Source organism: Lepidochelys olivacea (assembly GCF_965140295.1).
Source record: "Lepidochelys olivacea isolate rLepOli2 genome assembly, chromosome: 4".
Taxonomy (NCBI): domain Eukaryota; kingdom Metazoa; phylum Chordata; order Testudines; family Cheloniidae; genus Lepidochelys; species Lepidochelys olivacea.
This window is the reverse complement of record NC_140414.1, coordinates 144,923,987-144,949,121: the sequence shown is the minus strand read 5'-3', so window position 1 is coordinate 144,949,121 and position 25,135 is coordinate 144,923,987. Positions and strand designations below refer to the sequence as shown.

The 25,135-nt window shown below is 49.8% G+C and overlaps 1 protein-coding gene across 1 annotated transcript; it reads left to right on the top strand.

Annotated features, from left to right (window-relative positions):
- On the top strand, positions 1-25,135 carry LOC311519183 (homeobox protein EMX1). The gene is made up of 3 exons (XM_084625467.1): positions 1-441; positions 6,399-6,583; positions 24,599-25,135. The coding sequence occupies exons 1-3, from the start codon at positions 87-89 to the stop codon at positions 24,764-24,766; spliced, it is 708 nt and encodes a 235-aa protein (XP_084481593.1). The 5' UTR covers positions 1-86; the 3' UTR covers positions 24,767-25,135.

Below are 25,135 nucleotides of genomic sequence, written 5' to 3'. Positions count from 1 at the left end.
AGTTGTGTGTGTGTTGGGGGGGATCTTTTGCGCACACACACACCCAAGGCACAGCCCCCTCCAAAGAGCTCACTCCAGACCAAACCATGTTCCAGCCAGCAGCTAAGCGGTGCTTCACCATCGAGTCGCTGGTGGCGAAGGACAATCACTTGGCTTCAGAGGACCCCATCCGACCTACAGCCCTCAACTACCCCAACCCCTCCGCGGCCGAGGCCTTCGTCAATGGCTTTCACAGCGCGGCAGCCGGCCGGCCCCTGTACAGCAGCCCGGAGCTGGTCTTCCCAGAGGCCGTGAGCCACCCCTCCTTGAGCGTCCACCCGCACCAGCTGGGCGCCTCCCAGCTCCCGCATCCGCACTCCTTCTTCGCCCCCCAGCACAGAGACCCCCTCAACTTCTACCCCTGGGTGCTGAGGAACAGGTTCTTCGGGCACCGCTTTCAAGGTAAATCAGGAATCGCCAGCCTCGGGAAGGGAGGGAATTTCCCGGGCTTGTCGCTGCCTCGGTGCTTTGCCTTGTCGCTTTCCCTTCAAAACGCACGGACAGATCTACCGGGCAAACCAGCCAGCCGGCCACTTCCTTTAGCTGGGGTGCAGGGAGTCACAAGGAATCGCGGGTCTATGTAGGTGTGTGCTGGATATGTGTAGATCCAGGCGTATCCACACACACACGAAATGCAAGGGAAGAGTTTTAGTGCATTGAACAATTTCTTGCTGTTGATTTCTTCTTGCATTCAGCATGCTATCTATCTATCTATCTATCTATCTATCTATCTATCTATCTATCTATCTATCTATCTATCTATCTATCTATCTATCTATCTAATCTCATCTCTTTGCAGTGTTGTAAGCCCTCTTGGTCCCAGGATCTAAGAGAGCCAAGGTGGGTGAGATAAGGGTCTTTTAAAGAAACAGCGAGGAGTCCGGTGTCACCTTAAAGACTGATAGATTTATTTGGGCATAAGCTTTCGTGGGTAAAAACCCCACTTGTTCAGATGCATGGAGTGAAAAGCAATTGCTACCAAAGCAATTTCCCCTCTCTTGATCTTGATACCTCATCCTCAATTATTGGGAGTGGACCACATCCACCCTGAGTGAATTGGCCTTGTTAACACTGATTCTTCACTTGTAAGGTAACTCCCTTCTCTTCATGTGTTGGTATATTTATGTCTGCATCTGTAATTTTCACTCCATGCATCTGAAGAAGTTGGGTTTTAACCCACGAAAGCTTATGCCCAAATAAATGTTAGTCTTTAAGGTGCTATGTATATATATATAATCGTATTGCATGCGTATACTGCTTGTGTATTGTTGTGTATATTCTGAGGAAGAGTTCTGTGTAGCTGGAAAGCCTGTCTCATCCATTAACAGAAGTTGGTCCATTAAAAGAAATATTACCTCACCCACCTTCTATCTATCTATCTATCTATCTATCTATCTATCTATCTATCTATCTATCTATCTATCTATCTATCTATCTATCTATCTATCTGTCCCCACCCACCCCATCTATCTATCTAATTGTGATCTTGCCTGATACCGCATGCTCAGATATAGGGTATGTATCGCTATACGAATTCTTTCTCTCTCCAGAGGGCCTTCTGACACTTTAATACACCAAGATATTTCCAGTGCAACAATCTACACAAACAGTATATGCAGGCAATACAGTTAGAAACATGAGTGTGTGTAGACGTGTATCTGTATATGTGCCGATTTGTGTGTGTCTAGATAAAGAACCACGAGACCTGAAAACACGGCATCGCTGTTTCAAGGAAAAAGAGAAATCGGAGGTCGATGTTTACAGCGATATTTCTAATGGATGAATGCGGTAGTGGAGATGTTGAAAAGCATCTGAGTGTATTTATATTTTAAAGAACAAATATGAACGAATTAATGAGCGTGTGTGGATAGAAAACCTGGGTCTGTAGTAAATCAAATGTTTCTTTTTAGAAGAATGATTGGATGTTGTTTTCAAGCCCTCTGGTTTTTTATTTTGTTTTGTTTTTTATGATGATTTTAATTTATTTTGGGGGTTGTTGTTGGTTTTTTTTGTTTTTTTTTGTTTTTTTTTTTTTGCGTGCTCGTTTTTGTTTTCATGTAAACTAAACTCGCCCTCCCGGTCCATGCGCTGTTGTTCCTGGCCCTATCTCAGGTCAGGGAGGCAGGGTAGGAAGCTCATCCACGGGCAAGGTCTGCGGCGATAAACCTGTGGCTTCGGCAGCCTTGTTCGTAAACTCCGCTCAGGGCTTCCTGGCTGGGCTTTGGTGGACGCAATCCCTGGGTAACTGTGAATCTAGTTTCCCAGAAGAAATACAAAAACCTGGAGCACGAAATGTAGGACTTGCTCTCCCACTTCCCAGGGCGCGCTGGGACTGGGAGAAACCTCGCCCCCTGCGCTGGGGTATTTTTAATCGTAGATCTGAGCAGTTCTGGGGGCAGAGAAATACAATGATCGGATAAGGGATCCGACCCCGGGTGTCGTTGAACTCAAGGAGCCAGGGGGAGTTTTGCCATTGATTGTAAAAGCAAGGATCAGCCCCAGTGTCTAGAGGCCAGGCACGTGGAAAAATCACTTACAGTGATATTTGCATCGATAACATATATAATTAGCGATGTATCTGGGCCTCCGTGGTATGTGACAGATATAATGTAGTCTGTAAAGTTTATATGATACACTCAGTGCATGGACACAGTGTAGCCAGATTAGGTTCTATTTTACAAATATACTCCTCTCCTTATATATAATTTTACACACTCTTACGTGGCTGGGGCGGCGATCTCTCTGTGTGTGGATACACACACGCATTTACTTTGTCACAGCTGCTATAAACTTGAACCCTGGACGTGATGTGTGCCGGATTCCTAGGGCTGCCTGGTATTTCTTTCGCTCTATAACACAGACATTTACCCTACACACGCCAGTGTGATACCTGATGTACACCGAGAAGTATATGAAAAATAGAAGTATCTTGAGTAATCGACACGCACCCATAAGCGCATGCGTGTGGCTGGTGTGTGTTTGGGTATCATAGCCAATCTGAATCCTGTGCAAAAATAATTTCCGGTGCCCACGTGGGTGTATGTCTCAGAGAATTATTCCTTTAAAACGCATAATATACTGGAAATGATCGTTCCTTCCATTGCCCCAGACTCCTGCAGATTCCCCCGTAGCATCGTTATATGATCGCTCCTGCAGGGGTGTGTGTGTCAATTTCTCTTCTAGGCGCTAAAACCAAGGGAAAGGTTTCGCTTGCACCTAATCTCCAAAAGGAAACTTTTTTGGGGAGGGGGGGGGTAAGGAAAACAAGAGCCTGGGTCAGGAGCTTGACCCGGGCTGGGATTGCAAAGCGGCTGCGGAGCTCGGGAGCTTCTCCCCACCCACCCCCCTCTCCCCACTCCTCATTACGGAGTTATAAATGCAAATCCGCATTAAAGGCTTTTCACTCCATACACTAAACCGAGTCAAAAGAGAGATGGGGATCATCAAAGGCGGGCTTTGTTCTGGGCGGGAAGAGAGAGATTAGGTTATCTCCTCAGCAGCAAATTCTCTCGCCTGGCTCCTGGCTATGCCCCGCTCCAGCAAGAAACCGCCGCTCGCGAGATTGCTGAAATCGTTGGGTGTCAGCCGCACCGATCAGCCTGACAGATAAAAAAACAACAACAACAAAAAATCCAGGGGGTCAGAGCAAGTTCCCTCTTTTCCCTGCTCGCGGGAGGGGATCGGCCGGACATCCCCGCCGCTGCCCGCCCCTGCTTCTGGGCCAAAAGGATCCCTGGATCCCATGGGGCACCGGCCTCCCCCGGCCCCATATACAAACCAACCCCCCCCCCCCAAAAAAACAAACCATTTCTGTCCATTCCAGGCGCGGCGACGCTGCTGTTTCGCTGGGACGCGGCGCAGGGAAGTGGGCGACAAGGGAAAGTGTAAAAGTCACCCTAGGGCCGCTTTGCGCTTGGAGATCCCTTGTGAATGGGGGGGGGGCATCCTGCCTCCTCCTGCTCTAGGGCATCTCGGTGGAGAGAGGCTGCAGAGGGGGAGTGAACCTCCAGAGACCCGTTTGGGTGGGATCCCCCCGCCTGACCTGTGTTCGCTGCTTTATTGATGATTGATTTGTGTCCGCGCCGGATCCGGCGCCCCATTGCGCTCGACGCTGTCCAAACCTGCCGGAGGGAAAGGTCCCTGGCCCTAAAGCATCGCAGCCCGGTCCCTGCCTCCCGCACGGCCTGGGCTGTGCAGCGGCCGGGGTCGCTGGTAGCCCGTTCCCGGATCGCGGCTGGGGCCGGGCCGGTTCCCGGCGATTCCCCGGAGGAGCCGCTTGCCTGGGAAGTTGGTCACCAACTTCGCGCGGCTCCCGGAGGGGCCCGGCTGGGGTTTCTGGCCCGGTGACTTGGCTGGAGGCCCAGGGGGGAGCAGATAGGAGTGGAAACCCCTGGGGGGCTGGGAATGGGGGAGAAACGGGCCCCCCGCTGTAGAACCGGGGCGTGCTGGGCTCCCGGGCAGGCCTGGCTGGGTCTGTCGGTGTCGGGAGACACCAGCTGGGTCGGAGTCCCACCCTGGAGCTCAATGGCCAAAGGCTGCCCGCTGGCCCGTGCTCGCATCCACCCTCCTGTTTCCCCCGCTTAACTTCCCCGGCAGCCTGGCCAGCGCCAGCGGGAGGGGAGGAGACGCTTCTCCAGACGCCCCGGTTTGCCCAGAGCGGGGCCGGGGGTCCCCCCGATTCCCGCCCGACTTTCCTCCAGTGATACCGGGGGGACGGGGTCACTCGGACAAAGGCAGATGTGTGAGAAGTGTTCGCTCTTTCCCATCCCGAGCTAATGTACCTCGGTCCACTTCTGCCTTGTCACCATCGATCTCTGCTCCACTTCTTCGCCTCCAGCCAATTCCTTCCTTCCGTCCTTCCTTCCCTTGCTTTCTTTTCAGTCCTCCTTTCTTTTTATTCTTTCTTCACTTCCTAACTTTCTTTCTTTCTTTCTTTCTTTCTTTCTTTCTTTCTTTCTTTCTTTCTTTCTTTCTTTCTTGTCCCTTTTCATAATTCTTTCTTCACTTTCTTTTTCTTTTCTTTTTCTTTATTTAGGTCCGTTTTCTTTCTTTCTTTCTTTCTTTCTTTCTTTCTTTCTTTCTTTCTTTCTTTCTTTCTTTCTTTCTTTCTTTCTTTCTTTCTTTCTTTCTTTCTTTCCACCATATGTATCAATTTCTACTTCTACTCTCGTTCTTTTTTCGTTCTCTCTCTCTCTCTATCTATCTATCTATCGGACACTGGGCTAGCTGGACCTTTGGTCTGACCCAGTCTAGCCGTTCTTATGTTTCCAGGCTGTCGCTCCGGCGCTCCGGACCCGGCTGTAACGCCGCTGTAGCCGGGGGTTACTCCCATGACTTTGGCTGTCATGACCCTGCTTTTTGCGGCTCCGTTTCCCAGCCGGGGCCGGGGGCCGAGGGCCGGGGCCCGAGCGGGATACGCGCCTGCCGGTGAATGCAGCCCCTGGGACCCTCGCTAGGCTCGCCCGTTTCCGAGGCGTTGCTGGGCCCCTGGCCGGGGCTCCCCGGCTTTCCCCGCCCCTCCTTCCCTGTCCCGGGGTGAGCAGCTAATTAAAAGCTCAGCGCGCTTTGCAATTGCTTAAGTGCAGGGTCCTGACAGCCGCCACCAGGTCACTTGTCAGGGGGCTCCCGGGGGTCCCTGCAGCACCTCGCTCTTCCCGCGGCCTGACCCCGCGCGGGATGGGGGCAGAGATAAGGCCAGTTTCAAAGGGAGCCACCCTGTGATTTATGGGCACCAATAAGCGCTGCCTCGTTACTCTGCCAGGCCTTTAATTACAGGGCAGGTCCCTGCGCCGAGCGGAGCGGGGCTCACCTTGCTGGCCCGGGCCGCTCGCTGGGGGCCTGGGGCGTCTCCCTGTTCTTGGGGGGTGGGAGGGTCTCCTTTGGAAGTGGGGAAGCAGGAGGCCGGATCGATCCATCGCAATCACCCCGTCGCCACGTCTTCCTTCCCTTCCCGTCTTGGTGTGCTTTTCTCTTTCTTTCTTTCTTTCTTTCTTTCTTTCTTTCTTTCTTTCTTTCTTTCTTTCTTTCTTTCTTTCTTTCTTTCTTTCTTTCTGTTCCCTGGGGCTCCCCAGTCCTGAGGCTGCCCAAGGGACTTTCTTTCCTGCTTACGAAGATCAGGGTGGGGGGAAGGGCAGCCCCTTTGGGCAGGGACAGGAGAGGAAAAGGAGCAGCCTGCAAAGGCCCAGCCCTGAGAAATGGGGGAGTCACCCCCAGGACACACCTTCCCCCAGCGGGAGTGGCCAAGGCAGCACCCCCGCTGGTGGGGCAGGGAGGGGGCTGGGCAGACTGAGAAGCCGGGGGCACCCTGGGGAGTGAGCCCTGACCAGGCAAGTCTCTGACTCTTGGTGCTTGGTCCGCAGGGAGCGAGGTGTCCCAGGAGGGTTTGCTACTGCACGGGCCCTTTGCCAGGAAGCCCAAGCGGATCCGCACGGCCTTCTCCCCATCCCAGCTCCTGAGGCTCGAGAGGGCCTTCGAGAAGAACCACTACGTGGTGGGGGCCGAGCGCAAACAGCTGGCCAGCAGCCTCAGCCTCTCCGAGACCCAGGTAAGTACAGTGTGTATGGGGGGGATCCATCCATCCTCCCTCTATCCCTCCCTCCCTCCCTCGCCTCTCTGCCTTCTTTCATTGTGGTGTTAGGTGCCATGCAGAAATGGATAGGTCACCCTTTGCTTGGCTGCGGGGGTGCAGTAGCATGGCACATGTTTCCATGGGGGGGGCACAGAGGGGAACAATTGTACCAGGGCCTGAACTCAAGGAGGCCCCCCAAAACATCTGTAACTGGGGTGACATGGGAGGGCCCCAGGCCCCAGGCAATGTAGCAGGCTCCCAGATTTGTCATCCCAGGTCTCAGCACAGCTGCGCAGCCAGTTCCATGAAGCCGCTGCGCTCCCATTCTGCTGTGCCAACAGCCAGGAGTTAGGATGCGGGGGGGGAGGGTACTCAGACAAGATACTGCTAGGAATAGCGCATCTTGGGACCTTGAAGAAACAGGGGGGAAGGAGAACATGCCAACCTCTCATTGACTTCCGTGGGAACATAGATAAGGAAGGGCTGAGCTCTTTGGAAAACCCCATGGTATGGGCTCAGGAATTGAATCAGGAAAGCAAGGAGCAAGCAATTGCCTTTGCAGGCCAAGGGACTGGTAGTTCTGGAGCACAGAATCATTTTCCTTTTGCAAAGTCGGCTACTATTATTATGGCCTGGCTGTCCATTGTATCTGTCAAGTCAAAACCCGGTCAACTATCTACAAGAAATCATTAAGGAATAAGGATATCTGGGAAGGGGAGGAAATTCCTCATGACTTCAAAGACGCAATCTTATTACACTATACAGCCATAAAGGCAACAAATCTGACTAGCTTAACTCCTGGGCTGACTCCTTGCTATCTGAAGGTGATAAAAGACTTTCCCCTACTTTGCTCAATCAGATTACTATTATTATTCAGTATATCAAGGGCTTGAGACCCAGCAGTACAAATGTTTGTAAGATCATTTCCCCAAAAGTCCTGGACTAATGGAATGATACTATGGGGATTAATTTTTAACTTATACGTAATTATGGGATAACAATTACTGCTAATAACAATCATTACAACATGCATTGCTATAAAAAACCCTTGACCTGTAGCATTATTCCATTGCATGTAACTCTGCAAAAGAGGAACCTTATTGCACTTGTTTGTTAGTATAAACAAGCTTTACCATTTTTAGAAGTCGAGCCCGATAAGAAATAGAAGCCAGGATGGCTGTAAATTAAAAAGGAATGGAGATTCATTTTAATCTAAACTTTCCCCCATCTTGGACAAGATTTTACAAGGGCATTTTTCCTTACAGTGTTAAGAAAAACTGAAATCCAGAAATATTATAGATAGGAATGTGGATGTAAAAACTGTACCATAGAGAGAAAAGATGCAGAGGTGAAGGAACCAAGGAATATACCTAGACTGGATCAGACCAGAGGTCTATCTAGTTCAGTATGCTGTGTCCGAGAACAACAGCTTCTTCAGAGGAAGGTGCTAAATTCCCCACAGTGGACAAGCTGCCCATCGGGAAAGTTTCTCAGTCAGTGGTTGGCTTATTCCCTGAATTAGGAGGGTTTATATCCCTTCCATGTTGGCATCCAATCTAATGTAGCTGTGGATGTTCTCATTATCCACATCACTAGCCAATCTGTTTTTGAATCTTGCTAAATTCTGTGTGAGTATATATGATACGGTATAAATATATAACTAAATTTACATGTGTATTACACACGCACGCACACACAGGTTCTTGGAAGAAATCAGCAGCAAAAAGTTGCCCCAGGATTAAAAAAGTTTCTGAGTTTGGGTTATTGGGCATAATTTCAGGAACAGCTTTAAACCTTTGGAAAACTGGTTTGATAGATAGATAGATAGATAGATGATGAGGCTGAGCCACAGAATTCAGACTTGGATCCAGATCCAGTCTTCCCAGTGCTTTGGTTCTGCATATCCCCATTTGGAATTTTATGAACCCCAGGGGATCATTTTAAATGTGTTCACCCCAAATCCAATGAGACAGGTCAATAGCTGGCATGCCGAAGGCTGTAGTTTGCCATCCACCGTCATCACTCATGCTCTGCGGTCCTGTGTTCTTCTTTGCTTCTTCTGTCATGCCTCATGTATGAAGCCAGCTCTAAGAAAAACCCCAAAAGGTTAATGAAACAAATGCCAATTAGTTTTGATGGCAACAGCCGTCAAATATTGCTCCAGGTGGTCAAGGAGTCCTTGGGATTGTGCTGTGTTGCCCCAAGGCTAATTGCGATTTGTTCAGAAAATTGAAAGATGTGTATCTCTAAATCTGGGCATGTGTGCATATGTATAGACAGAAAAAGAGCACAATCTTATGCTTTAGTCTCTGTTCAGTAATATTGTATATTTATAGTTCTAGAAATCCTGTGGACACATTTTTGTAGCTTTCTAGTACAGTGTTATTTATCATCTGCATTCACTCAGTGAACACAGGTCGGCAATTTGCACTGAGAGATGTCTCTTTAGAATTGCCAATAACCTAGGGCCGGATTCTGAGCCTTTAACAGCATTTCAGTATCACCTCACTCCACAAGCCGTCCCACAGACGTCATTAGGAGTAAGATGCTAAACTGGAGAAGGAGGATCAGACCTGGCCCTGAATGGTCACCAAAGTAATTTAGCTCGTAAATGCACAAGCAGAGCTATTTCCAAAGGGAACTTTTCAATTTCAACCCAGATGTGTAGTGTTATTAACTTATTTTTTCATTTTGCTTTGTAGCTTTTTTAAATTTATGTTTGATCATGTAAAGTGTGTGTGGGGGGGGGGGGCAGAACCAATTTTCCATGAGAAATACACAAATGCTGTACCTGAAACGTGTATTACTGTATGAATGGGCATCAAAGTACGGACAGAGACCCTTACTCGTTGCTGGAATCAATCTGTCACATCCACTCTTCTGAAAATAGGAATTAAAAAGTGTAGCTCAGATTGTAACTCATATTTACAGCCACCACATATATTACTAGAGTGTGGGTATATGCTTTTTAAAATATACATACACACACCTTACATCTCAGACACACACACACTGCCAGTATAAGGTATACACTTCCTCATATATGAGACACACATGGTGTGTCATGCATGACACACGCACCATCGCATAGGTAAGATTCTCACACAAACATCCTTCTTACATAACATAGGCACCTTCTCGCCTACCGCGCACACACAGAGCCTCACATATAACCATGCCTGTACATCTTTTCGCTTTCAGATGAGAGACGTTCAAATTGCCTAAATGTCCCCCAAATTCAGTAGCTCGACTCGCGAGCCTACCCTCGCCTTGCCCCATCTCTGAGCAGTTCTTCTTCTGGCACTTTGTCCCAGTCTCAGCTAAGACTTTCTGGGATGCTTGGAAGCACCTGCCTCCTCTCCTGAGAAGAGGCAGCTGCAAGTGTCACAGCTGGAGTGAGGCACAACTGGGACCAGAGAGCAACATCTGGAGCAGCCCGGAAAGAAGGTGGAGAGGGGTCTGAAGAGACCCACCCACACCCATCCATCCCTTCGGGTCCCAGCCCAGGAAAGAGTTGGGCATTGCCCAGGCATCACCTTTGGATATAGGGTACGAGGTGTATAGAAGGGAGACTACCTCCCGCCCTATGGAGTGAACAGACACGGAGACTGGGGCATAGGCACCAGAGAGAGGGGCTGGCATAGAGTCAACAGGGCTCCAGCCTACACCACACCTTCTAATGGGGGTCAGTCTGGGGTGTGCTCACAGGGGATCCAGCCCAGACCATACCCACTAGCAGGAGGGGTGGGGAGTTATGGGTGCTGTGTGTTGATTTCGTCAGGAGGGGTGGGGGTTGGTGGGTGCTGGGCTGCCGTTGGGGGGGGGGGTGTAGTTTGTGTGCGGTGTGTTGATTTGGTTGGGGAGTGGGGGTTCATGGGTGCTGTGCTGATAATGCTGGCATGAATGTGTCGTTTGTGTTCTCTCTATGTGTGGCTTTGAGAAGGAGGCTTTGGTGTGATGTGCTGTTGCTGGGATGTGTGTCCAGCCTGTGGAGAACAGATCCACAGCATGTGCGGCAGACAGGACCCATACATTGGTCCTATGTCTAGCATCCGTGATAGCACCCTTCTTGTATAATACACGCACCTTCTCTCACACCATTCATGCACAATCACACACACACACTCTCTCTCACACAAACACACACACACAGAGATATTTTTAATTTCAGATGAGAGAAGTGCCAATTGCCTAACCAGCCCCCAAAGACACACGTACGCACAACTCCAGTGCTGATGCTGGGGGGCAGGAGGTGCCGTCTGTGTGTACTGCGATTTATACTTGGTCCTATCTTAGCCGTACATTTCTATGATTCTATGTGCCAGTCTGTGTCAGAAGGCTCGTGGGCTTGGTGTGACATGCTGATGTGGGATGCAGGTGTAATTTGTGTGTGTCAATTTGTGTCAGAGGGGTTGTGGGTTTGTTGTGACGTGCTGATATTGGGCTGCGTGTGTAGTCTGCGTGCTGTGTGCGCGTTGATTTGTGTTGGAGGAGCTGGGTGTGAAGCCCTGATGCGGGGAAGTATGCGCGGCTTGTGTGCTGCGCATGTGTCGATTTGTGTCAGAGGGGTTGGTGCGGCGTGCTGAACTGGAATGCGTGCGTCGTTTGTGCGCTGTGTGTGTGTGTCGATTTGTGTTGGAGGGTTGTGGGTTCGTTGTGACGTGCTGAGGCCGGGATGCATGTGTAGTCCATGTGCTGTGTGTGTGTTGGTTTGTTTAGGAGGGGCTGTGGCTCTGTGTTAGAGGTGTGGATGGAGGGGTAGGTGTTGGCTGTCGAGTGTGTGTTTGTGTGTGCTGGGTGTTGGAATAATTTTTCCAGCTGCAATTGACAAAATGCTGCTTGACTTTTTGTGAAGCTTTTTGGCCAATGGAAACCTCCCCGTTCTGCCAGAGGCAGGTCTCGGGGGTGATTCCTGTAAACTCCAGCTGCAAAGCAGGAGAAAGACCATGGCTGGGCGGTTCTGTTCCAAAACACTCCATCATCAGGTGCGGGCTCAGGGCTGCTCCTGGCAAAGTCTGGGGGAGCTTCGCCATTGACGTGAGAGCAGGGCTCGGCCCATCATTTATTACCCCATAATTCCAAACCTCATTCAAAGACCCCAGTGACCCCCAGGAAAAACGTGGGCTCAGTTGGGACACTTTATTGAGTTCCTTGTCATCCACCCCCAATGTGGAAAGCCACCCCACCCCAGTGGCAGTCCAGGAAAGCAAGAGATAGAGGTGCACCAGCATGGCCAAGCTGTGAAACTGGGTGGGGGTAGAGGGTGAATTTACACTGCTGAAGTCCTACAGGGTCAGTGAGGGTAGAACGGCCCCTCGCTATGCGGGAGCCGTGCTGGTGGGCTGGCAGTAAGAACGGCAGGGGTCTCTGAATGGATGCCCCTTGCCCTGCTGATCTGTGGTTTAGGAGGCAGAAACTGCTCGTTGTTCAGTGGGGAAAATTCCTCCCGCTCCAAACAGGCGAAATTCCATCAGTCAAGACTCACATAGGAAAGTGTGGGGTGCTACACTGGAGGACTAGACACCCCATAGAAGGGAGAGGTGGTAGTGGCCTGAGCACAGGCCTGGGAGCCACGCCCTTTCGAGCTTGAATCAGTGACCACAGGCAAGTCACAGCACCTCTGCCTCAGTTTCCCTGTCTCTGACATGGGGGGAAATAACCTTCCCCACCCCCTGAAAAGACTGCTGAGTGGATTCCTAATGAACATTTGGGCTTGGAAGACGAAATGTGCTGTGCAATCTCAAGGGGAAAGGCCTCCAATGTTATTTCTTCTTGCCATTGCTTTTGGCTGTGACTGGGAGGGTTGCGGGGTGGGGAACGAACCGAGCTGTCTCTGGACTAGCTCCCACTTTCACAGGCGGCAGCTCCATAGTGGCTACGGATTTTAAATGAAACCTAGGACAGAGAAGTGGGGCAAGGCCAACAAGTGCGGATTATGTTAGGAGCTGCCATGTCCCATTAACAGGCATGGACAACAGATCCAAAAGCGTGCAGGGCAGAGAGGAAAATCCATCTGTCCTGAGTCTAGCACCTGTGAGAGGTGTGCCTGAAATTAACATAACAAAGCATTCTGTTAATAACAATAACAGCACTAACAATAAAGGCCTAACTTTATTGTAGCAAAGCTATTTGGGTTACAGTGTGACTATATTGCCTCTTAAACAAGCCATGGGATGCTGTTCAATGATGGTTAAGGTAACAGAAATCATAGAATCATAGGGTTAGACAGGACAGCCAGGGTCATCTCGTCTAGTCTTGGTATGAAAATAAATGCACAAATGTTAAGGAAGTAAAGAGTTCAGCTTCCCAAAGTAATGTTAGTTTGCTAATCCCGTATCTACCACACTTAACATTACTATATTAAAGTACACTTTTAAACAGAATAACAGGGATATAAACATATTCAGTGGGACAGAGGCATCATTCTGAGGATAAATGTGGGACTAGATGCTGCTCTCAGTTACAGTGGTATAAATCTGGAATATCTCCACTGATTCTGGTGGATTTACACAGGTGTAATTGAGATCAGAATTTCCCCCTTAAAGTGCCATTAGACTCTGGAAGGTGACTGTAGAAACGGCACCATGGGGTTTTATTTATTTAGTGGCTCCAGATCCAGTTTGCTCCAACGACAATCCCAAAGATGTTTTCTTCTAACTGCCAGCCCAGCAAACTCAGCCTGGCCATCAGAAAGACAAGCTGGGCTCTTTCCGAATTCTGCCTTGACACAAACAATAAAGATCTGTGACTGGAATCTGGTTAACAATTTGGTTAACTATGCATGAGCCGGAACAGAGTCCGGCGCCCTCTCTTGTAGCTGTGTTGGCCCCTGCAGGGCAAAAAGGAGTGAAAATGTCCTTTGTCGGGCAGCTTTGACTCAGAGACTCGGATGGGGGCATGTCTGTTGAGTAAGAAGGTGTCATGGTTACACAGTCACTTTTCTGACCATAATCACTCCTTAACTCTTTCATTCCCTGGCATTTGCTCCATTGACCATAAATTCTTGTAATTGAATTTTGCTGGGGTTTTGAAAAGACAAACTCCAGAGGTATTAGGGGTGAGGAGTTTACAAAATGGAGACGCTGATTTCATGAGCTCAGCTGCTTCGGCCGGTGCCGACCTGTACCTTGGGAGTGTATTCAGGGAGCAGTTGGACTCTAGTCGATCCAGGACAGCTTAGTCCCAGCCCGGACTGAACAGTGACCCTATGTGGTGTCAATAGACAGCACAAGCTGGGTTATCCAGCCTGGCAGCTAGAGAGCCCGAGAGAACCACTGTGTCCAGCAGTCTCCATAATGAATCTCCTTCATACTGATTGGTTTCAGAGTAACAGCCGTGTTAGTCTGTATTCGCAAAAAGAACAGGAGTACTTGTGGCACCTTAGAGACTCACCAATTTATTTGAGCATGAGCTTTCGTGAGCTACAGCTCACTTATAACTCGGTCCTATCTCATCTCTCCCACGAAGGACACGGCAGGCTCTCAACATGGCACCCTAAAGATACAGTGCAGTAGGGAACGGTGCGAGTTTGCAACACAGGGCACTTCAGAGATTCTAAGGCCATAGGGGACCACTGTGATCCAGCTCCTGTAAAGAACCCAGAAAGACTGTGCTGAGTAACAGGGCAGAAATGCTGTTAAACCAGTGTTTCCATGTGTTATTTATTCCTTGCTCAGCTACACACAGGCCCCCTCCAAATACAAAGGCACCACCCACTCACCCCTTGCCATAACAACGCAGAGAGGAATGAGACAGGCTGAGAATGGCTGACAAGGTATCTCATTCCTATGCTTGCAATAGCGAGAAACAAGGGTTAATAAATATACTTCTATGGACAATGTTTCATCGCAGAAAGAAAACACTGAATACCTCAGATGGCTGGCCCTGCATTAACACAGATGGGAGGAAAACCCAAGGAAGAGTTTAACCTAGAGTAATTCCCAAGATGAGGATAATGTCCAAAACTTTGAGTGTGTATACAGGGCAGCAGATAAAAAGTTTATAAAACAATGAAAGGGATAGAGAAGGTAGCTTGGGAGCATCTGTTCTCCCTGCTTCATAACACAACAAGAGGGATGGTCAATGAAACTGAAAGGCAGCAAATTGCAAACTGATAAAAAGAAATACTTTTTCCACTCAAGGTGTGATTAGACTGTGGAACTCACTGCCACATCATGTGACTGAGGCCAAGAATTTAGTACAATTCTGAGGGACTGGATGGATGTTTATATGGATGAGAATATCCAGCATTATCATAGCTAATGCTAAAAGAGTTTTGGAAGGGATAAAAACTTCATTTAAGCCAATTTCTACTAGGGATTGGGGAGCAGATTCTCCTACCTCTGCCTACTGTGGGATTCTTGCACTTTTTCAGCAGCATCTGGCTTGTGACCACTGTCAGACAGGATCTGGGCTAGATGGATCACAGGTCTGATCCAGCCTGGGAAATCCTATGGTGTGCGGGAGCGTGGTTTACCTCTGCAGCATGGCTTTCAGGTCCCAGGCACCTGCAATGTTCGAGTGGATTTCTCCAAGCAGAGAAGAGATCAGAAAGAAGTTCTCTCTAGTGCTTAGAGCTCTCCGGCTGTCAGGATGGGTTCCATACCTTGCTCTGATTTGTGCATGATCTTAGCCATTGCTCTGTGCCTCAGTTTCCCCTTCTATACACTGGGGATAATGATACTTCCCAAGATCCTCCATGTCTGTAAGGTTGGACTGATGTTTGTAAAGTGCTTTGGAGCTGTTGAATGAAAGGCAGCTATAAGTATTGTTTTAAAAATACCCTAAAGTGAAGAAAGCAAATGAGCTGAATCCACGTGCTTTGCTTTCCCTGGGATCCACCGGCATCGCATAGCATCGGTATTAATAAAATAACCAGTTCTTAGATGTCAAGGTGAAGGATCCTAAATCGCTGCATAAACTGTATACAGGGATTATTTTGCCCACAACTGAAATGCGGCCAGCTGTGATGTGGACAGTGGCCATTGTCCAACCATGGCGCATAGTACTTCAAGACAGAAAGTAAATCATATTGTGTCCAATCGATGCGGCAGTAGAGAAGCAGAAAGTAACTACGCAAACGGGGAACCAGCCAGGCCCATCCATGGCCCCTGTGGAAATGTTCCATAGGAGTGGTCAGGACAGTGAAGCAGCACAGTGCCCCCTAGTGTCTTGCTGGGGCCTAGGCTCAGTAATACTGGGAGAGAATAAGAATCACCATCAAAGCAGAACGCTGGCTCTTGTTTATTTCCCAGAGGCCCCTCAGCCAGGTGTTGACTCACTCTGGGCACACGCGCTCTAATGAGATCACACTATGAACTCGGGCTGGGTTCGTGCTTTCCTCTGCCAGTAGTTCTGTTCTGAGGCCGGTTACTCACCCGTTTGCTTTGCAGCTTCTCAGACCTCTCCCCGTAACGTAGGCTGACGCTGGAAAATCCCGACACTGGAAATTTTATTCCTTGATCCTTTTTTCCGTCTCTTCATAAGCTTTATGCAGAAGGTAACGGCAGTTATGCTTGACTCTCCAGAGAGCAGGGGGTGGCATGCAGCCATGCGCCTTGGTGAGATGGAGGAGTGGTTTTGTGGATAAAGTGTTAGCCTTGGCATTAGCAGAGCAGCGCTCAAGTGCTTGCTCTGCCACTGACTTCCTGCGTGACCTTGGGCAAGTCACTTAGCCTCTCTGTGTCCCGGCAACGGGGGGACATAAATAGGATGAAGATTAACTGGTGCCTAATGAGGAAGCAAACAGCTCACTCAATATCCGAACATGACAAGCAGGTCATTTCTGATGTGTGGGTGCCTGCCTGCCCCCACCTACAGGCATCACAGCCTGTGAGCAAGGCCTAAACAGTGACTGGATTTTAAATGCTCCCCTAGCACATTTCACCTGAGGACATAGGTAGGTGCTGGAACTAGGAGGGTGGGGGTGGGGGGCTTCTGCACCCCCTGGCTTGAAGTGGTTTCCATCATACACAGGGTTTACAGTTTGGTTCAATGACTCTCAGCACCCCTCACTATTCACACACTGTTCCTGCCCCCCTGTCTGAAGTCGGCAGAATGCTACAAATGCTGGTGGATTACATCTCAGACCACTAGGGTGAAGTAGCTGTCATTATCCCCCTTTTACAGAAGGGGAAATTGCCTTGGCTGGTTCAGTGATTTGGCAGGCCATCAGCAGCACCAAAAATACAGCCCATAAGGCCTGGTTCCTAAGAGATCTGCTGCAATCTCTTAACTAAGCTTCTTCACCTCCCTTCTCACGCGGCTAGAGATGCCTCCTCACTTAGCTTCCTGAGCTACGACACTGAGTCTCCATCCTTGGCCATTCTGAGGACCAATTCACCTCAGGAGCATGGGCTGCCCGCTCCTCCTGCAGAACCCCCAACCCCTCCACGGCGTAGTTCTCAAATTTTTCCCTGCGTGGGACACCGGGAAGGGATGCCTCTGTCTTTGTCACTGCACAGCCCATGGTCTGAGGGCCCCTGATCCATCTAGCTGCACCTGTGAGATGATTCCAGTGGCAAAGGCTTTACGAAGTAATAACCATGCCAGTGAGGGTATTTTCTCTCTCAAGGGACTGGTAATTAGGGCCCAGACCTTCAGAAGTATTTAGGCACCTAACTCCCATTGCAATCAAAGGGAGTTAGGCACCTAAATACCTCTGAGGACCTAGGCTTACCTTCTCAGGCTCAGTTACGCCAGGCATGGTCCCTGCTCCCCGTTATGGTTCTGGCCTCCAAGCACTTTACCGACATGGATTAACCCCTCCCAGGCAGTAAGCAGCTCTGTTCGACCCATGGGGAGCCTGGGACACAGAGAGGTGACTTGCCCAAGGCCATGCAGTTAAGAAGCAGCAGAACTGGAACTCGGTGTCCTCACGTGTCCTGCTTTAACCACTTGCCAGCCCTGGGAGATTCAGCAGAGAATAAAGGCTGTGGACGGGAAGGTATGCCCATGGCTCCTCCACTCAAACAGGGCAGGGATGTGCCGTCTGCCCTCACTGTACTGCAGCCATCACTTATGGGGCTTCTTTCTCACACCCCTGCCTGTTCAGGGAGGCTGTCCTTTGGAGCTGGCAGGGGGTCCCTCTCAGAGCGCTGGAGATGAAATGTGCATCTCTGAGCTCCACGAATGGCTGTCTGGTTTGTGATTGCATTCCCCTCACACGGTGCTGCCTTCAGCCTGCCTTTATCGGGTGCCTGCGGAGCCCCCAGCCAAGCCCCCCGTGTTATTTTTGCCTGCCCTCTGTGAAACAGGCGGGTTGTTGGGAAGCAAACAGTGAGGCAGGGCCTTCCGCTGGATTGGAAAAGGGGCCGGAACCACAGGGGGCTGGATTTTAAAGCTGCCCACATGCATCAAATGCTTCCAGGTTTCATCCTAACCTAAGGGGGAAATGGCCACAAGCCTAGAGTGCAGTGGGATTTAAACCACTGTTGCTAAGAAGGGACCAAATTTCCCAGAGATGCTGAGCACCCATAGCTCCCAGTGGCTGCAAGCGGGAGTTGCAGCTGTTCAATGCTCGAAGATGTGGCCCAGTGATTTTCAGTTTTGGGTTCCCCTCTGAATCAGTTTTCAAAATGGCTTGAGGGCCAATGTAGACAGGACCAAACTACTTCTGAATCGTTCTCATTTATCTCAGGATCAGGGCCACTCTGCGCTAGGTGCTGTACAAACATAGAAGGAAACACATTCCCTACCCCCCAAATAATCACTGATGGTATTAAAAAGAATTCTGCACAAGCTATGCTACCACTCGAACAGTCTTCAGTTCTGGTCCAGGGGCCCCCGCTGCTGGCAACTATTCTATTTCCAGGGCTAGCGGGTCATCACTGAGTATGGCAGGGGAAAGATATTGTCAAAGCAAGATCAGTGAAATCTGGAGGGGGTCAGGCACTGGGTCCATCTACACCGCTAGCGTGATGGGACCCGGTGGATGTAAGGCAGTGCGGTGTGGCCTGTGAATGCAAGACCATGAACAGTGTCGCCAGAGTGGATTGTATTCCTGTAAAAAGAAAAGGAGTATCGGATGCATCCGATGAAGTGAGCTGTAGCTCACGAAAGCTTATGCTCAAATAAATTGGTTAGTCTCTAAAGTGCCACAAGTCCTCCTTTTCTTTTTGCAAATACAGACTAACACGGCTGTTACTCTGAATTCCTGTAAAGACCAGGGGCCAAATGTCCTCCCCACTAAATTTGTCCCCACTGACAAATTTAGCCCTGATAAGATGCCACGACACGAGTGTCACAATGTCGTTTAAATCGTACTTCAAGTGCTGCTGTGAGCAGAGAAGTGACTGTGAAAACCGGCCCTTGTTACACAATGGCACTTTTCCCTGTGTGCCTTCGGCATCTGATCTGCTGCCCTTCATGACAGGAATAAATCCTTCCTGCTTTTGCCTCCCATTAGCCTCGCAGAGCCAGCCCGGCTCTGGGAGACGGAGCAGGAGGCTAGAAGCTAGAACATTATCAACAGGATGGTGAACCGAGTTCTAAGTGCAAGGAGGAAGAATAGCAACACAGCTGCTACTCTGGGGTTTGGGAGACCTATGGTCAGCTCCCGGCGCTGCCTCTCCTTGCATAACCTTGTGTCTCCCTTCCCCATCCGTGAAATGAAGAGCACTTCCCTGCCTCACAAGAGTGTTGAGAGGATTAATACTGAGGTGCTCAGATGCTGCTGTATTCGGGGCCGGATAAGGACTTAAGCGTCGAGTTTGATGACACATTTTCGGCAAACAGTAAATTCAATTAAAAATGCATTTTTCGGGGCACCAAAACTATTTGCGGATTCCTGTGAAATTGAGTGAAAAGTCTTGACCCCGCCACCACCAAAAAAATTCCAAATGTTTTGCGTCAACCATTTTGAAATGCGTTGGTTCAGCTTTTCGCTTGTCAGCATTTCAGTCCGACCATTTTGAAATGAAACCTTTTGAAACGGCCTTTCATGGCGCAATTGAAAAAAACAATTTAAAAACAAGCAAGCAGAGAACAAATGCCTGAAAACCACCTGGGACAAAAAACTGGTGGTGGCAGGGGGAATTGTTCAGCGGCGAACACAAACATTTCATTCGACCTGAAACAATTTCTTTTTCGTTTCGGTGAGGGGGAAAAAAATTCCCTTTCAGTTCAAAGTGACCCAATTTTTCTTTTTAATTCTTCAGCTTAGCCCCCAAACTGAACAATGAACTAGTGCAGCTCTGCTCTGCTTAAGCTAGATAGCTCAGCTCTCAGTCATGTTTGTGTGGCCCAGGGGAGAGGGTGTTAAAATGGGGACTCACAAGACCTGGTCTCAGTCCATTGGATGAGTCACTTCCAGCACCTTTGTCTTGTCTGTTTAGACTGCAAACTTGTCAGAGCTGTGACTGTCTTTTACTCTGTGTCTATGCAGACCCCCGCACAATGGGGCTCTGACCTTGATTGGTGCCTATAGACCCTGCTGTAATATAGTATACTCCGGAGCCTCTGAATAGCAGGGGGAGACATAGGTTTTATGTGGCTAATCGGGAGTTTGGATAATCAAGAGGGCAGGAGCTGTTCTGCCATTCTGCAGTGAGGTGGCCTTCCTCGTGGCTGGGGGCTCCGGCTCCCCCTCCTCCTGGCCCCGGGGGTCTCTGCTCTGTAATCTGAACCACCGCCTTATCCAAATCCCTTCCTTGTCCCCCAGCTTGGGCAAAAATTGGGGATTGGTCCTGCTTTGAGCAGGGGGTTGGACTAGATGACCTCTGAGGTCACTTCCAACCCTGATATTCTATGATCTATAACGGGGGTTCGGAAAAAAGGAACCACACTATACTCCTAAGATAACTGCCGGTGATGTGTATGAGTCAGAAGGGACACCCATTGATTCCCAGGGCAAGGGAATGGCCCCAGCCGTTAAAAAAGCTAATCTCTGCGCTTGTAGATGGAGCAAATTAGATCTAGACACAATTTGTACAGAGTCACATTGAGGAGTGGAAGCAGGCTCTAAGCACAGTTGTTAAACATGGCCGCTTGCCCTGAGTTAACCAGCCTCCCTCTTCTTATCTGTCTTTGTGTCCCACTCTGCCTGTCCGGCCTTCCCAGTTTTCTCCCTCTGTCTCTCTCAACTTCTGATAAGCAGCACCGCGAAATGTCTCTCTCCCACCCCCTGCCCAAGAACAGCAGCAAAGTCCCCCACAAAAACCTTTAACTGTCAGTGACAGTTGCTAAATTATTTCACTAAAAATCCAGGAAGTCACCAGTTAAGGAACGTTCCCACCAGCTTAAACTCAGCCCTCATCCCCCCCCAGACATCAGGCCGCCCAAATGCATTTCCACACATCTCCGCTCCACAGGCAGCTCATCTCCTCAGCACCCCACCCCCCCGCTCCAGCCCCATTTAGAGCCACCCCCGACACCTTCTTCCAGTCACATCCACCCACAGAACCTCCTCAGACAGCTTCAGACAAACTACGCATCGACGTAGAAGATGTAGGTACTCACAGATGTAGGAGTTGTCACCATAGTATCTGAGCACCTCAGTCTTTGATACGCTTATCTTCACAACACCCCTGTGATGCAGAGCATTGCTATTATCCCCATTGCACAGATAAGGAAACTGAGGCACGCATGGTTAGCTTGACAAAGGGACTTAAGCACTGCAGTGCCTAGCAGGGTAGTCATGGTACCACCGGGACACCGATTTTATAGCTATATCGTAATCAGCCCTTGAAATGTGAAAGCAAACGGGAGGGAATTAGCTCTGTCTAGCATGGAGCAGGGTCAGGGGCTTATTTATCCTCACAACCTGCGTGTGAGACACAGATTATCCCCATTTTAGGGAGGCCCAGGCCCACGAAGGTATTTAGGCTCCTAACTTCATTTATTCAATGGGCGTTAGGTGCCTAAATACCTTGAGAATCTGGGCCAGAGAGACTCAGTGATCCAGCCATGCAGGAAGCCTGTGGCAGAGCTGGAACCTGAAGTCAGGTCTCCCTGGCAGAGCCCTAGGATCATCCCTCCTCTCCGCCGATACGGGCCACGCTCAGGTCCGATGGAAATCAATGGAGTTTTGCCATGGACTTCACTGGGACCAGGGCTAAGTCCGACACATTTGACTGTGCACTGAATGGGTGTTGGCGGATGGCTTGTAATGTGTGGTGAACGTTTATTCCCAGCAGCTGTACACGCCACCCTCGCTGTACCAGCTGCCCCGCTGGGTTCTAGGCCAGGGGCTCTCGATCTTTTTCTTTCTGAGACCCCCACAACATGCTATAAAAACTCCACGGCCCACCTGCGCCACAGTAACTGGTTTTCTGTATATAAAAGCCAGGGCCCGCGTTAGGGGGTAGCAAGCAGGGCAATTGCCCGGGGCCCCATGCCACAGGTGCCCCCATGAAGCTGCATTGCTCAGACCTCGGCTTGAGCCCCAGTTACCAGGGCTCAGAGCCCTGGGCTTGAGCCCATGCAGTGGGGCTTTGGCTTTCTACCCTGGCCCTGCTTGGCGGGACCCCCTGAAACCTGCTCGCAGGCCTGCAGGGGGGCCTAGACCCCTGATTGAGAACCAGTGTTCTAGGCAAAACCCTTGAGCCTACAAGACACAATGAAACTTTATTCTCTCTAGCAGCCACTGTGCAAAGCGCGTCCCCAGAATGCTTGGTGGGGTTCCCTGGCGCCATGGCAGTCACGCTAGAGACTGATCTAGCTATAGAGCCCAGGGAGCGAGCCACGGAAAGGTGTAGACAAGGGAGAAATTGAGCACTGCCATTGTACGAGCTCTGAGCAGTTCCTGTCACAGCCACACGTCTCCCGGTAACTCTGTCACGCAGCTGCAGTGACCCTTTTACCTTGGAGTCGCTGGTTTGACTCCTGCCCTAGGGGGCTGCTGGTGTTTGTCTTTTTATCTGGTCGACGTTACAAGCGGTGGTAACACTAGTAAAAAGAAAAGGAGGACTTGTGGCACCTTAGAGACTAACCACAAGAACTCCTTTTCTTTTTGCGCATACAGACTAACACGGCTGTTACTCTGAAACCGGTAACACTAGTGAGGCTCATCAACGGAGGATCTGAGCGCCTCACCTAGACTAGCTGGTCTGGGAGCTGCCAGGTGCTCGGCCCTCGTGAAAATCAGGGCAGCGGATAAATGCCCGCCCCACTCCCCACTTGGGAGGGAAGTAGCATCATCCACATTGTGCACATGGGGAAACTGAGGCACAGAGTGATTGACGTGACTTGCCCGAGGCCATCTAGGAAGCCCCATGGCAGAATTGGGAATAGAATCCAGGTCTGGCGAACCACAGTTGAAGGGTTTTAGCTAGAGGGACATTCTTCCTCAGCAAAGAAACCAAGTTATGAAGGGACATTTGGCCAGCACCTTCCTCTTGCCTCCTACAAATGGTTCCCCCAGCAGGGAGCAGGGTGGAGATGCTTTTCCCACCAGTGTATGTGTTTGGAGGTGATACACAGAGGGCTTTGCTGTCCCTGGCTTTCAGTTTCGCACCTTTCACAGCCGCTGCTTTCACGTCAAAAACAATTTTTTTTTAAACATTTTGTTCGCAAGCAGCACAATTTGCAGTTTGCAGCTGCTGAGCAATGCTTGTCCCATTGTCACCTCTTGGGCTGCTCTGTTCTGAGCAAAACTGGGGCACCTTTCTCTGGGTTGCCAACCTCGTTCCTCTTAGTTTTTTCCTTCCTGTCCCTATTTGAACTTGTGGAAGCTGAAACTAGCACCAGGAGAGATGCTGAAGGCTCACATAAGAACCCACAAGTCTAGCTGCTTCTAAACTCACCCCCCAGCTTGGGTCTGAAGAGCAGGGATGGAGATCCAGTAAAGTTTGGGTATGGCGCTTTCTGCTGTCAGCCAGGCCAGAAATACCCCAGGACCAATCTCTCCCTCCTGGTATTTGATCCCTTCTCATTCTACTCCAGGTGCCCACTGGGCAGTGCACAGATGAAATGAAAATGAAAAAAGCCAGCGACTCTCAGTCCATGACCCATCAGAAGCCCACACAGCCCTTCCTGGCGGCCCACAAACGGAGGGTATGTCTACACGTGAAACGCTACAGTGGCATCGGTGTAGTGCTTCAGTGTAGACATGACTCTGACAGGAGGGGTTCTCCCGTTGATGTAGGTAATCCCCCAACCCCAGGTGGTAGCTAGGTTGATGGAAAAATTCTTCTGGCGACCTAGTGCTGTCTACACTGGGGGTTAGGTCAGCTACATCACTTAGCGGGGTGGATTTTTTACACTCCCTAAGCCATGTAGCTATGCCGATGGGAACTCCTAGCGTAGCACAGCTCCTTGTGTTTTTTACCTCCTGTAATTCATTGCCAGTTATCTCAAGGCAGTTAACATGTTTGAAAAGGCTAGTGTGGACACCCTCCAGACGTTTGTCAGGCTACAAATGTTTGTAGTTTCACCTAGGGATCAGCATTGGATAAGCTATAGGCTACACTGCACAAAAGCTGTGGTTTTTTGCATCCTGGTGGCTATTTCCCTGTGAAATCCTAGTGGAAACAAGGTGTTGTAGCTTTTATATAGATGTAGATAGTCAAGGTAAACTCCCGGTGTGGGGGTAGAGGGTTGTCCTTGATTAGCTTGCTACATCAATGTAAATTATTACATGACACTACAATACATCTACAGTAAAATCAATCACTGCACCACACAAATATTGTAATCACTGCGCTACACTACTCATTCATTATAATCACTATGCTACACAGCAATCCAATACAGTACCCTACCTGTATGTCACAATCACTACAGTACAGATACATATATCATACATGTATATTACAGTCAATACACTCAACGGAAAATGTGCGAGGAAAGACCAAGTCCTGGACTGTCTGGCAAGTCAGGCTGCGGTGAGTTGGGGAGTTGGGAAAGGAGCGGGGTTCTTTCTTACAAAGTGGTCCCCCACATAGGAAAAGCTAGAGGGCCACTCTCGAGGCGTGGCTTGCTCCGGGTCAAAACCCATGCCCAGAGAGCGCTTAGAATCTCAGTGACTTCCCCTCCTCTTTCTGTCTCGCCCAGGTGAAAGTGTGGTTCCAAAACAGAAGGACGAAATACAAGAGGCAGAAGCTGGAAGAGGAAGGCCCCGAATCAGACCAGAAGAAGAAAGGTTCCCATCACATCAATAGATGGCGGATTGCCACCAAACAGTCCAACGGGGAAGACATTGATGTCACATCTAATGACTAGAAAGGGGGCAGGCTGCTGGCAAATAAACCAATGAGAGGAACAAGGTGGAGGAGGGGAAAATACGGGGCAAACAAAACAAAACAAAAACTGTCGAGATTTCACAAAGACAAAGCAATCGCCACCAACAGCTGAGTTTCCTCCGTGGTGCATGGGCCAAACAAGAGGCTTACGGACCAGTTCCTCCCTCGGCACTCAGTTCCACACACTGGGCGGCCTTCAGCAGAGCTTTGGAAATGAAAGCTCCCAGATAAGAGAGGAAACACCCCCCGCAGCCATCCTGCGCTCCTGAGAACTGAACCGAGCTGCCATCCCTCGCAGCCGGAAGCTGTCGGTCAGCCACAAGATCAAATAAAAATGTCAGCCAAGAAA

Excerpts from the sequence above, each read along its gene's own strand:
- LOC311519183 (XM_084625467.1), top strand. The coding sequence starts at position 87 with ATGTTCCAGCCAGCAGCTAAGCGGTGCTTCACCATCGAGTCGCTGGTG. Across the intron at positions 442-6,398 it reads CTTCGGGCACCGCTTTCAAG|GGAGCGAGGTGTCCCAGGAG; the intron begins GTAAATCAGGAA and ends CTTGGTCCGCAG. Across the intron at positions 6,584-24,598 it reads TCAGCCTCTCCGAGACCCAG|GTGAAAGTGTGGTTCCAAAA; the intron begins GTAAGTACAGTG and ends TGTCTCGCCCAG.